Here is a 14,099-nt window from a genome sequence, read left to right on the forward strand (position 1 = left end):
AAGATAACACAACAAGCGCAGACTCGCGACCAATATATATATTGGTCACTCAATATACTGGTCAACACGATATATGGTCAACTCAATATATATAACCACAATACTATACATATACAATAGTAGTTCTATATACTATATTGACACGAGGATTGGACGGAGAAGAGGAAAAAGATCGCAGCCGCAAGAAGTAGACGACGCTGAAGTGGAGGTCCGTTTTTCTCTGGTGCCCTCGTTCAGCCGCTGCAGTTACTTTTCTGTGTAGCAACTGTTACACATCTTTTTCCTCTTCTCCGTCCAATCCTCGTGTCACTGCCCCCTCTTCAGGAGCATCGCCCCGATGCGGTGGTACCGTCAGACCGAAGAAAAAGTGTTCAAGAGTTGTTGCACCACGAGTCTGACATCACGGAATATGACTGCATGCAGCCGGAAAGTCACTCGGGGGGTCGCTCGTAGTACGGCTTCATTCGCACCACATGCACAACGTCGCTGCGCTTGCCGTTGTGCGATGAACGAGCTGGCGAGGCGGGTGCAACTTCGTACGTTACGTCGCTGAGGCGACGGACAACAAGGTAAGGGCCGAAGTAGCGGCGCAGTAACTTTTCGGACAGCCCGCGGCGACGAACGGGCGTCCAAACCCACACATAGTCGCCTGGGTTGTAGGTAACGTGGCGGCGTCCAAGGTTGTAGCGGTCAGCATCGATCTGCTGCTGACGATGAATGCGGTGTCTGGCCAGTTGCCGCGCTTCTTCCGCACGCGTCACCGTGAAAAGATGGCGGCGTTCGCGGCGTGTGGTAGAGGATGGGCGCCGGGGACCTACTGTCTGTGGCCATTTCCGGTGGGACCGCCGGTCGAGGCTGCGTCATCCTCGTCGGGTTGGCAAGAGGCCCGAACTCAGGCGACTCACCGCGGAGGCGGCGGCTTGGGCGCTGATGGACCGGTGTGAGTTCCGTCTTTATCTCGTAGGCGTACGCAGGTCGGGAAGCGTACCCAGCACTGCTCCACCAGATGTGTAACAGTTGCTACACAGAAAAGTAACTGCAGCGGCTGAACGAGGGCACCAGAGAAAACGGACCTCCACTTCAGCGTCGTCTACTTCTTGCGGCTGCGATCTTTTTCCTCTTCTCCGTCCAATCCTCGTGTCACTATATAGTATATAGTATAGTATATATATAGTATGTACTATACATATACAACAGTATTATACGATAGTAATTATATATATACAGTATATATAACTACTATATATACACAACTCAATATAATGGTCAACTCAATATATTTATATTGTTTACATTCATAAACTATATCACCGCTATAAACTAGAATCAAATGTAATGGTTTTGTAACTCACCTAGCAGGATTGCGGAAAAATTCCACCATTCCCACGTCAGCAAAAAGACGTCGTTGGTCGCGCCACCAGCGGGAGCCAAAACAATCACAGGTGGGCAATTGGGCAAGTAGAGTCGCCTGCCAGTCATCCGCCTTCTTCCACCTCCACTGACTCCCTTTCTCCCTCGAAGCTGAACTTAAACGTCACATTGCTCTTCTCCGGGCACAGAATGAGAAGCTCGAAGCCAGACTTCACGCTCTGACAACTCAAAACTCCTTTTCTATGCCCTTCCTTACGAAGGACAAAGGTAAATAACTTAAATTGTCCCCTCCCCCCACACGGGTTTAGTGGACATACTTTGATAGTCATCTAAGGGACACGGGTTTAGTGTACATACTTTGACAATAATGTGTGACATCAAACATACTCAATGTTGAGTATGTTTGATGTCACCTTTCTTCTTTCTCTCTCTCTTTCACCCTCTTCTTTCACCCTCATCTGGAGTAGCATGCCAGGCCTATAGCCAGGCAGACCTCCCCATTATTCATTAAATTCTCTATGTCTCTCCCCCCCCCCCCCCCCCACTGAAGCGTGCGCTCATGCACTGGAGGCCATAGTGGCCGCTATCGAAAACATTGTTGCACAGCTGCCTCAACTCATAAACACTGTCATTGCCACCCATACGCAAAGCATAACTGCCGGCATCACGCGCTCGGTAACAAGCTTAACCCAGAAATGAATTCTCGAACACCCACGTTTCTCTAAATGCGAAGGAGCGAGCAAGGTTGCCTTAAGCCCCAGAAAATTCTCTCGTCGCATTGACGATTCCGATAACGAGGAACACGCCATCCGCACGGCTTCGAAGCCAGTGGATCGAACCTCTCTAACACAGCAGCATCCTTTGCCCCTCAACCTCCGACCATGCCCCCAATCCTAGTTCGCGGGCATCCGCACAAACACATCCCTTTACACTAACCCAGTGGGATTGCAGGGGTTTCAAGGACCGGGAGAAGCAAGCCCACCTTCGCCTTTAGCTTGAAACCTTTGAGTTCTCGCGGGCCTGGTCGCCTTAAGGATCGCGGAGCCAACACCGTACTCAGTAATTATCAGATTTCCCAGAGGGGCACACAAGCCTGCATCCTAATTCACAAAGATTGCACACCACAAGAGGTGACCTTACCATCGACCCCCGAATACTTATATGTCATTGTCATGGTCTTACCTTTGCAGTGCAACGACCCCTCGATTCATGTGCTTAATATATACTATATACTGCCTCCAACCCCCCCCCCCCCCACACACACACACACACAAACTTAAAAGCATACTTTTTCTATGCTCTACGAATGTTCTAAACTATACGAATGTACGGGATGGCAGGACGCCACCACGTAAACATTGCTGGAGACTTCAACTCTCCAGGTCGGCAATGGGGCTTCGTTAGGGAGGAACACCGAGGCAGAAAATTGGCGGAACTAATTTCGACTCTCCACACCGATACGGCCATACCAACTCGCATGAGCAACTCAGTAACTAGGGATACGTGACAAGATTTGACACTTACCCGCAATATTCAGCACGTAGACTAGCTTAATACGCAAGACACCCTTGGCAGTCACCACGGTATAATTAATACGACCATTAACACATGCCCCCTTAAACACCCGTACAACACAAGCGTACATCCCAATCGGACTAGGTTCCACTCGACACTTCCCTCTGCCAACACTGTTCGCTCGGGATATCGAGTGGGTAACCTCGTTTATGACAACTCTCCGCACAAACTAACAATGCATTCAGCTCACCGACTTCACGCCCGAAGTAGACAACCATCTTCTCCAATCTTGGAAAGCCCGCATCAGTATCATCAAACGATGGAAAAAGCAGAAACACAAGAAGAAACTCCGACACCGCAATCTTGAACTCACCCAGAAGGATGCCGACTATGCCGCTCAGTTAGCCGACACTAACTGGGTGGGTCGATGTAACACTGCTGCGCGCCAGATCTCTGGTCGCGGCACCTTGCGTCTGTTTCGTGCACTTATTTACCCCACTCACAAACGTGCAGAAATAGCGCGGCACCTCCAACGTGCCAGTCACAACTTTACCGGTATTGCAACACAACTGGCCCGAACACAGTGTGCCAGATACCTCTTTACCACGGTGGACCCTTGCCTTTCCCAGTGCTCATACGAAGGCCAAACAAATTTCGAGCTGGACGCCCGTTTCCAGCTCCATTATTTGAAGGAGACCCTAGGCAAATTCAAACGCGGTACTGCACCGGGCCGGATAAGGTTACCGTCAAACTTCTGGTGAACCTTCCAGATGCAGCCTATCATTCCCTTTTTGAATTCACAAACCAAATCTGGCATGGAGAAATTCTTCTCCCCCAGTATTGGAAAAGAGCCTTAGTGAAGTTTATACCTAAGGCAGGCTAGCCAATTGATGTTGCACACCTACGCTTGTTGTGTTGGCAAATTGATGGAGACTATGGTGCGAGACAGGTTGTCCACTTACCTCGAAACACATGATACTTTTGCGGATACTATGCTTGGTTTCCGACCGCAGAAATCCGCACAAGACATTCTTCTACACCTCCATGACATACTCAAGCCCAAAGAACTCCGTCACATTGACAAGGTAGTCCTAGCCTTGGATTTGAAAGGAGCCTTTGATAACGTGAAATATTGCCGCGTCTACAACAATAGCCGCTCGGCGGATGTTCGGCACGCAGCTCGTGCTCTACGCTGTTCGCTGCTGAAGACGAAACTGAACGTTCCACCCTGGCCGTCTCGATATGCTGCCACATCTTCTAAGTGTTCGCGTTCCTCTACCGTCTAGACGTGGCGCTACCTGTACCAACTGCTACGTGACAATATGAAGTAATAATCACCTCTAAGACATCAACTGTGATCACCACACACGCCGATACATCTGGCAATTTCTCACGGGTGGACAGGCCTTCATTCCAATTCAAGACAAGGAACATGGACCCTATACCATCGGATCCCGGGGTACACCACAGGGTGCGGTGTTATCTCCCCTCCTTTTCAACCTCGCAATGAAAGACCTTCACGAAAAATTAAGCTCTATGGCCGGCATCCGGTACGCTCTAAATGTTGATATGTCTATTTAGGCAGCAGAAGTAAATCTCCGGCATACAGAAACCTGCCTACAACAGGCAGCCGGAGTAGTGTACGCTTACAGTGCACTGTGGTCGCCAATGTGTTCCCACCAAATTTTAATTTTTTAACATTCATCCCTCACGCTTCAGTTTACCTCACACTCCCTCCGGGTCCGATTAGAGGGGCCAAGGAGATCCGCATCCTCGGCCTCTTTATTCACCAACAACGCAGACTGGACACAACACTCGCGAAACTGCTTATGTATGGCGACCAGGTCGACCGTATGTTCCGCCGGATCTCCAATAAGTGTTGGGGCTACGAAGCAAAGATGCCTTGCGGCTCGCACTTGTCTTCGTAACGAGTGAAATTCTCTTCTCAACCCCCTATCTTAGTAAAGCTGAGATCTGGGCGAGTTGGTATGCATTCATACTGGTGCATACCTATCTTAGCATGCGCAAACACGACGAGGATCAACTCGAGGTCGTACACCACAAAGTCATCAAAAGGGCTCTTGGCCTTCATATTGCCACGTCCAATCAGCATTTGTTGGACCTAGGGGTGGTCAATACCTATCGGGAACTCCGAGACACCGATCTCATCGACCAATACACGCGCCTGCCACAAACTCTATCCGGTGGCGCATTCTTGACAGACTCCATATCACACACGTACAAACACCTTTGAGGAACGGGTACAAGCGCCAGAACCGTGGAGACGCACCTTCAGGGCCCGACCATTTCCTGCAGCATGCCACAATTTGACCATGATGGCTATCGCCAGGCGCGTGCGGATGCACTGGAGCGACATCATGGTCGACAAGAGCATGTTTACTACGTGGACATTGCCGGTCCCCACCGTGGGGGGTGGTACCGCGGCAGGGATCTACAACACCAACACAGTGGCGGGACTCACGTTCTGCGCCTACAGCATAACACATGGTGAGGACATCGCGATTGCGCTCGCCCTCTCCCTCCTACAAGTGAACCGCATTAGGGACTCAAAGGTGGTCTGTAGGAATTATGAGCTCGGTTGGGTACGTCCTCTCCCCTGGCGCATTCTACAGAATTACCGTCGGTACAGCGGCCCTCCAAACTGCAACCTCATCTTAACTCCCGGCCACCAGGGTCTATAGGGCAATGAGTTAGCCGATCAGGCGGCCTCGACGCTCTCTCTCCTGCGCTCACACTTGCTCTGGAAGCTTACTCCGAGCCCCCCCCCCCCCCCCAATCTCTAATTACATTCAAAGACATCAGTACATATTATAAGCAATGTCACGGTCGCTTTCCGGAAACCTGTAAGGGTCTGGAGAGCAGACGAACGTATGCTTCTCAATTTTTTTACAAATACAATGCTGTTCCCGGCAGTACTGAAGCAGTTCCACACAAAATTTGACGGTGGCTGCAACCTGTCTGGAGGGACGTTTTCGGACGTTTTCCACATGGTCCGGGCCTGCCTTTCCAGTCCCCACCCATCCCAATCCTTCATCTCTCGCCCGTCTAGTGAGGCCTGGGAGGCGGCGCTGCTCAGCGGCCATGACCATGCAGTCCTAACGGACCTTGGTCGCCAGGGTGCTAGTGCCGTTAGGTGCCATTGGGGCGCCGGAATATGAGCTCCACCCAGATTTGTTATGACCTGGGCCAATAGGGCCTGGGCCCGTCACCTCCTTGTACATAGTCAACAAATGTTTACCATCACCACCACCACAAGGAAGGATGAGGACCACCGTGGACCTCTGAATGAAAAGTAGGGAATGAACTTCTGCATATATGGGAATTAACTCATTACTCCATTGCGTCACACCCTTAAGTGTCCCCTCCAATTTTTTCAAGAAGACTATAAATAAAAACATGGCGCCGGCCACGGAATATCCGAGCTGCAATTTTTAAGGCCATGGTGATTGCCGTTTTACCTTAAGCCAGGCTTCTTACGCGTGAAGTTACACCACGTGTCTAGCCACTGCTCGAACCGAGCTGAGCCGCGGCCGGACCGACGGCCTCGCGGCCGCGCCGAACCTCCGGCGTATGACGTAGCAATGACGTCACACTATTGTTGGCTATAAACACCGCATGCTTTGAGTTCACTCGTCTACTAGGTTCAGCCGGGTTGAACCTCGGCTAATTTTCTATTCCAGGTGGTCGAAATTTCCGGAGCCCTCCACTACGGCGTCTCTCATAGCCTTAGTCGCTTTGGGACGTTAAATCCCATAGACCTAATTTTCTATTCATCGCAACTTAGCGAATACAGCATATTCTTTAATGTCTTTAAGGCACGCTTTCATTTTACACGCTCAAGTGTGTCTAATGAAAGTTTTTTGCCATTCGTGCAGCAATACAACGCGGATGGACAAGGTCTTGAGTGATCCAAGCACAAAGGGCTATTTTCACGGTTTATTCAAGAAGAGGATATTCCATTTTGCCTACATCACTACCGAAATGTACGGCTTCAGTGCATCCGACATGGACATTCGCCTCAATATGCTCAAGGTAAGGACCTGCACTACTCTTCCCTAGCTCGTGTGAAAACTCAGGTTACTTGGCTGACGATTGGCTTACGTCCTTTGGCGAAATTTTAGCTTAGGCGACGATCTGCTCGCATGCTGTAAGGTATTAGTCGAAGATACTTCATGCAGTGCTCCTAGGTGCTGCAGATCTCAAACAAGGAATATTTACGAATATCTTTTATTGAAAAACAGTCACGGGTCTACAGTGATAAGGTGAGGAATATTATGCAATCTCAAGAACTAAAGACCTGGTCTACTTTGGAAAATTACCTGCAGGAAAAGTGGTTGTTTTGGAGCGCATGCCCTGCTACTCAAGGTACAACTCGAAGCTTCAGCTGGCTTTGCTCATTTGACCTCGAAGCCCGACCAAAGTCAATGCAAGCACACATCCCGAAGAATAACAGTGTATGACCAGTGTCTTGCTGCGGATAGCCATGATATGCCTGTATGGTACAGTCATTAGCTAATGACCGGCAACCACGTGACCGATGTCCAGTGATGACTTAACTTTTGACCTTCGGCTTTGACCTTTAGAGCTGAGATTCATATCGCCTGATGTGACGTCATGAGATGACGAAGTTGTGACGTTACACCATTATTCGCTATAAATACTGCCGGCGTTGCTTTCGCTCGTCTACTAGGTTCAGCCGGGTTTAAGCTTAGCCAATTTATTTTCCTTTTCTGGAAACATTAGTACACAGTCTCGCCGCTATTGGTGGTGCTTAAAAGCCCTTGCTTTTCAGCGCATTGCAGATCTATTCGAAGACAAGAAGACTCCTGAGCGACCGGTGTACACCATCTTGGCCTATTTATGGAAAAAAGGCAAAAACTTTATGTCTGCTGCAGGCACGGCATCCAGCTTTAAGTACGAATGCCTTATTGCATGCTTGTTCTTGCTTTCTTTTCCGCGCGTTGCATCACGCGTAGTCCAAGATAATAAATGGTGTCTGCTCATCACCGCACTAACAGAAAGATACACATTAGCATGGTAAAACGCAATGATTTTCTTCGATACAGACGAAGCAATCAAGCGGCTTTTTGTGTCTGCCGTCCACAGGAGTGTAATGATGTCATTATTTACACCTGTCACCTAAAGAAATATTTTTTGGAATTCCTACTGCTTGCTTCGTATACGATGGGACAGGTCTGCGTTCATGCACAGTAATCTTGTAAGCCCCTCCCCCACCCCCCCCAGCCGACAGGATTTGTACAGTGGGAACATCCTTCGCAACAGGTCGCAAAAGCCGCATTAAGGGCGTTGTTAATGCGAAACTTCTGAAAGGAAATACGAAAACATTTATCATTAACGGAATAAACTTGAGCCTCCTCAGATTCTGTGAAGAAGTCAGCGCAAAAAAACGGAGGAGTGACAGAAGAGAGGACACATAAGGCATTCATGAGTGCTCGTGACCTGGCCCGGCAGTTTGCTCTTCTCAAATTCGTATAACTTTTTGAAAATGTAATTTCACCCAATTTCTCTCCATCTCCATTTACCACCTCACGATTTCCTGACGCGGGGTTTGAATGTGCCAATTACTGAGCCTCTCCTTCCCTCATAAACGGTTAGGCCACATTCTCACAGCCGGTTTTTGGCTTGCTCCGTCGCCTCCGTCACGCCGGGAGCCGACGGAGGGGGCTGCATTTGGACCGTTTTCCCCCCCAAAATCGGGGGGCCGGTGCCGCCGGGTCCTGCTCTACGTTTCCGTCGAGCGGCGGCGACGGAGCCCGCCCCCACGGAGAGCGAGCCAGTCACAGCGCGAGCTCGCTACACGTCACCCGCGGCTTGCTCGCTGCGACCAAGAGATGGCGCTGGCGAGCGTCAGCGGCGGCAGCGATGCGCGGGTGCGCGGGCAGGGCGAAAAAACAAAAAGCCTGCTCACTTTTTTACTCTCCGTCGGGAGATGCACGCGCCTTGCGTATCGAGGGGCTTTAGCCTTGCGCCCCGAAAAGCGCCCCCTGTCGAGGAGCAGAGAGCGGATGAGTTTTATTTCATATGGCAATATACGAGGTGTTCGAGCCAAAACGGGTCTCCGAATGAGCATTGTGTTTGCACTAGGCATGGGATATACGATAAATAATGTTTTTTTTTTCAGGGACGCTCAAGTAGCACCACTGTTATGTACTTGAATTTCATGCGCTATCTTTTAGAGCTTTAAAAAAAAAACTACTCGGACGATACCTTGTTGCGAACACTCTAGCCGGCCGTTTGTCAAAGCGACCTACAACTTTTAAATTGGCACTTTTTTCAAGAAATCAGTCAGAAGAATGAAAAGACAGCACCAAAACATATTCCAAGAGAGCTTCCTGAAGTCCATGTTTTTTGTTTTTTTTTTGGGGGGGGGGAAGCAGTCATGGGGGCTGATGCAGAGGGGAACCATCCAGGTGAAGAAAGGAGAAATGGGGGAGAGAGGTAACTGCGGAGAAAACGAAAAGAGCAGAAAAAACAAAATTCTGTTCACCCGTTGCTAGCTCTTGAGGGCTCATTTTTTTATTAGCCGTTTAAATTGTCTTGCTAGTTTAATTCTTGAATGGTTGTATAAAGACCAATAACAAAGTTCATTACCACCCTACATATGTTCAATTTCGTGCACATTGGCCTGAATACTGTGTCTGCAGCACTCATTTCTGCAGCGGCTTTAATTGTAGCTTGCTATACTCATATATATATTTGTATTGGTGTTGTACGCATGGTGTTTCGTTGCAAAAACAGGGGAGTTGCGTAGAGCTAATAAACTAACTTCAAACTTTTTCCACCGCTTGCGAGATCGCATCGTTTTTTTCTGCGATAAGAGCCAAGCGAACCAAAGCGTGAGCAGTCGACAGACGACTTTCACCGCTACTTCGGCATGTCTTTCGGACACCGCTGAGCAGCGTTTTTTTTTTTTCGCGCGGAGGAAAAAAAAAAGGCACTGACGTAGAGTCACGTGGGAGCAGCGAGCGCCCGCCCAAACTGGTTTGCCGGTGTCCGGCGCCTCTTTCGATTAGAACACAAATCCGTTCCGTTGCGGCCGGGGTTCCCGGCTCCGTCGCCGCCGCGCCGGAGAGGAGAACGGCTGTGAGAATCAGGCCTTACCATAATATTTTAGCTGTTTCACATCGAAAAAACAATTACTGCAAGAAAATCTTCGCCCGGAACGTCATCAGAGCCATGATGCTGCAGCTAATGACAAGCTACCACGTGACCGATGACCAGTAATCACATCACTTTTGACCTGGACCTTTTACCTTGACCTTTAGAGCTGAGATTCGGATTGCCTGATGTGACGTCATGTGATGACGTAGCAATGGCGTCACACCAGTCTTGTTCTTATCTTTTCCATGCGCTGCATCACACACAGTCCCAATCGCGAATTCAAATGATAGACAAGTGGCTTCTGAGCCACCTCCCCGTCTAGGTAACTGCATGAAGCTCTATGGGATAAGAACGCGTGAGCGCTGTCGAGGTAACGTCAATGGCAACACCCGAGGGTGTTTCGATTTCACACGTCACTTGCATTGTGTGCGATGAAAGCTTCATGAATGCTTAAGGAAAGGTACGAATTTGGGGAGACACGTGTTGCTCTTTTCAGTCTTTCCCTTTCTCTCGTGATTACAGAAAATACCACAGGCCGGACTTGCTCATTTCCAAGGCGCACATAGCCGACAACGACACTCAGTACCTGGAATGCAGGATTTTGCCCTCGACGTTGCTCAAACAACCCAACTTTGACATCATTGACAAGAAAACAAACGTCCCGAACATCTACAAATTTTCCTTGGTGAGCTGAGCGAAGGCGCCCTGCTGCGTGGTCGCGAGCCCAGGGGCTAGTGTGAATTCCAGCAGCGAATAGAGGTCAGTCGAGTGATCCAAAGTGGACCTCTCGGCCGTGGCATTGAACGATAGCTAATAATTTGCAACTAAAATACTCGGGATGCCAGATATATCATACCGGTATGTCAAAACATCCTCTTGAACATTCTGCGCAAATGTGCACTATTTTTGGCCTTCATTGAACAGCAGTTCATTGAACTGCTGTTCGCCGATGGATTCGACACATCGAACGGCACGCTGGTCTGTGCAAGCAACTATTCTCGCAATGGCGCTCGCGCAGTCGTTTCAAAGCGGAAGCTCTACTCCTCCCGTACATGAGCTGAAGGTCATCTGGCTATGAAATTTGACCTTCAAACCACGAGGAGCGGAGGCTTGGCTCTGACGTCATGCCATGTGACTCGCCACGCCTCCCCACAGCTGCATGCGTTAAGCAGACGGCGCCTCGCAACTATCGAATCACGTGACTCGCTGCCCCTCGGCACAGCTGTATATGTGGAGCCAAAGGCACTCTCGCAACTGGTGGAAATCGCGTCCCACGCCGTTAGCTATATAAAAGCGTGTCGTGTGTGCTTACCTTCATGTGCTTACTTTAACAGAGCTTTCGCTCGTCTTAACTAGATTCAGCCGGGCTGCTGAACCACACCTAATTTTTACGAGCACGGAACAGGATTGGATGAGCCGACTTCTGACTGCAGATTGCAGCGAACATCCTCTAAAACAATGTGACAAGGGGAACGCGGGTTATGGTCGGGGATAGTTTTCAGTCTGGCATAGCCATTTTACGTGTGACTTCAGTGCCAAGCGACTTCAGTGTCAGTGACATGCAGTGAAGTCTGCCTAAGTGGGTGAACCCTAGAGAGGCGTCGCGTAAACCAAATGTACCGAGAATGTACACTCTTTGCCAAATTAACCTGGCTGCATGGTTTGCTTCTCATTTGCATAGTAGAGCTCTTAAGGCTTTCCTAAAGATTAAAGGGAAACTGCATAGGTTTTAGAAATCAACGAGCTTAAGAGGGTCGAATGTGTCAAACTTGGAGGTAAAGCACGCGAAGTCTTTTTGGGCTAGCACTTGAAATAGTGAAGTAATCACCGATTAAAATCCGGACGCCCTTCAAGCTTCTCCGCAGCGCACAGCGCCAAGTGGGAGGTGCGTGATGACGTCATCGAAGGTATCAGTACATTTCCAACGCACAAACGCCTGCTTTGAAGGAAAAAAAACCAAAGCCACCGAAGGCTAACCCTGCCGAGAGTTGTTTGGCAGCGTCTAACGCGTCAGGGCAGGGTGTGGCTGATGACAGCGGTAATTTGAAATCATACCTTCCGTGACGTCAAGCTGAGTTTTCTTGCACTCCTCCGGTGCATTGAGGAGAAGCGCAAATTTCAATCGTCGATTACGTCACTATTTTAATTGCTAGTGCAAAAACACTTGGCATGCTTTACCTACATCCTAAATAGATTTGAATCCTTGAATATCGCAAGATTATCAAAAAAGTGCTGCAGCTGCCCTTTAAAAAGTTGTTTGTAAATGAGGACAGGGGCTCTCCTTACCATACAGAGATTTAGAGCTTGAGGGCTGGCATAATAGATTCAATATACGACTGAGAAGGAAACCATGCAGCCTGGTTACTTATGGCGAAGACTGTACCTTAATTTTAATCAGATCGTTCTTTTACGTGACAGCGTATATAGATCGTAAAAGCCGTTGGCGTAGTAGTAGTCGGTACCACGTATCGGAAATAATCGGGTGCTGTGTAAAAAAAATCGAGTCATGGTAATTTGTCTTTCTAGTGATTGGTATATGACAGGCTATGACGAGTTAATGAAGTCATTGCAATTAATCGTTTAATTAAAGAAATGAAATAATTGAAAAAAATACGATTCAAAGCTATCAAAATGCTCAGAATGAAAAGCCAATGCTTGATGAGGCTAACTGAGAAAATGTAAAGTGTTTATTTCTACAATAAATTAATTGCAAACAATTGAAAACAAAGAAAACTGCGTTAAGAGGTGTCAAAACAACTCAGTATGAAAAGCTAGCCCACTACGCTATCCTGTAATACCCTTAACGCGGCGCTTAAGTATCTTCTCCAACTTTTTTGTAGTGTACCTTTAACACGACTGGATTTTCAATGAAAGACGGTGACTATTTCTAAAACAGAGTCCGCGGCGGCATCGACGCGAAACACACTAGGCGAAGCGACGCTAAGCGAGCGGGTCGGTGCAACAACTCCGGCCTATAGCACGTCGCTCCACGAAGCGCGCAGCCAACTTAGGTGCACCCTATTCTTGCTTCTAGAATACAGATAAGCTCATCCTTGTCATGTTTAGTAATAAGGTTATCGGCATAACTATTTACGTCGCGATCGCCTTCGTGTTTGATATATCCATGATTGCTTGTCTGCGCGCTTGACACGGATAATAATAATTCCTTATTCAAAGCGGGGATATGATACAGGACGCGGACACGTTAAAGTCACAACTGGGCTTGTAGGGCACTGTCCGGCAGCAGAGACAACCTATGTTGCTGTCACACATAGTTTACGTTGACGAATTGTAACAAGGGTTCGCAATTCTTCAAACTTTGCAATGACATCGCGTATCTGATTAAGGGTTTAAGCCAAAAATATATCAGGACAGCTCATTGAATATGTATGGTACATAGCATGATCTGATGTATTCACCAAAGTAGGTTCGTACTCTAGGGACAACATATTGAGGATCTTTTCGCAATGGGACTGTTAACAATTTCCAACATAATATCCCGTTTACTGAAATACCGCAGTAAAGAAATTTGTTTGAAGGAAGCGAAGGAAAGGAAGGCAGCTGACAGGGCACAAGTAAAGCTCTTGAGAGCAGAGCTCTTAGAAGGTACTACTTTCCACTTTCCCACGTGATCCTTTCATTAAAATCACGCTCTCTGATCAGCACCATCAAAAGTGGCCGATGAACACGCAGCACCCTATTTGGCTACACGTCATGAACTCTCCTTGGTTCAGAAGTGCATGACTAGGGGTAATCAGCTGACCGTAATGGCGGCTAAATTTGGAATTTAGCGAACCACCATTCCACTCGCAGAAGCACTCCATAACGCTGTTCGAAATACAGATTATATTGCCACACTCTACAGGCGCCCCCGTGCGGTCGGTCTTCGACCGTTGTCGCGCGCCGGACTTCGTCCTCTTCTGCTCGGTGCTAGGGTCGGCCGGCTGCGCTCCGCCCAGTGTGCTCACCAGGGATAGAACGTTCTACCGGCGTCCGTGACATTTTGGTGGAGGTGCTGGGTAAGATCCATGTACGAAGAGGACCCAGGAACCTCCAGCGCTCCGCCACAC

General features: G+C 48.7%; 1 protein-coding gene across 1 annotated transcript in view; it reads left to right on the forward strand.

Annotated features, from left to right (window-relative positions):
- Positions 1-14,099, forward strand: part of LOC149337248 (uncharacterized) — a 53,060-nt gene that overhangs the window by 3,935 nt on the left and 35,026 nt on the right. Inside the window, exons 2-4 of the mRNA XM_089554361.1 lie at positions 6,783-6,939; positions 7,700-7,821; positions 10,552-10,714. Coding sequence (XP_089410487.1) covers positions 6,783-6,939; positions 7,700-7,821; positions 10,552-10,714 — 442 coding nt within the window. The remainder of the gene's footprint in view (positions 1-6,782; positions 6,940-7,699; positions 7,822-10,551; positions 10,715-14,099) is intronic.

The sequence above is a fragment of the Amblyomma mixtum genome, chromosome 7, assembly GCF_055824585.1.
Source record: "Amblyomma mixtum isolate Tamu chromosome 7, ASM5582458v1, whole genome shotgun sequence".
NCBI classification, from domain to species: Eukaryota; Metazoa; Arthropoda; class Arachnida; order Ixodida; family Ixodidae; genus Amblyomma; species Amblyomma mixtum.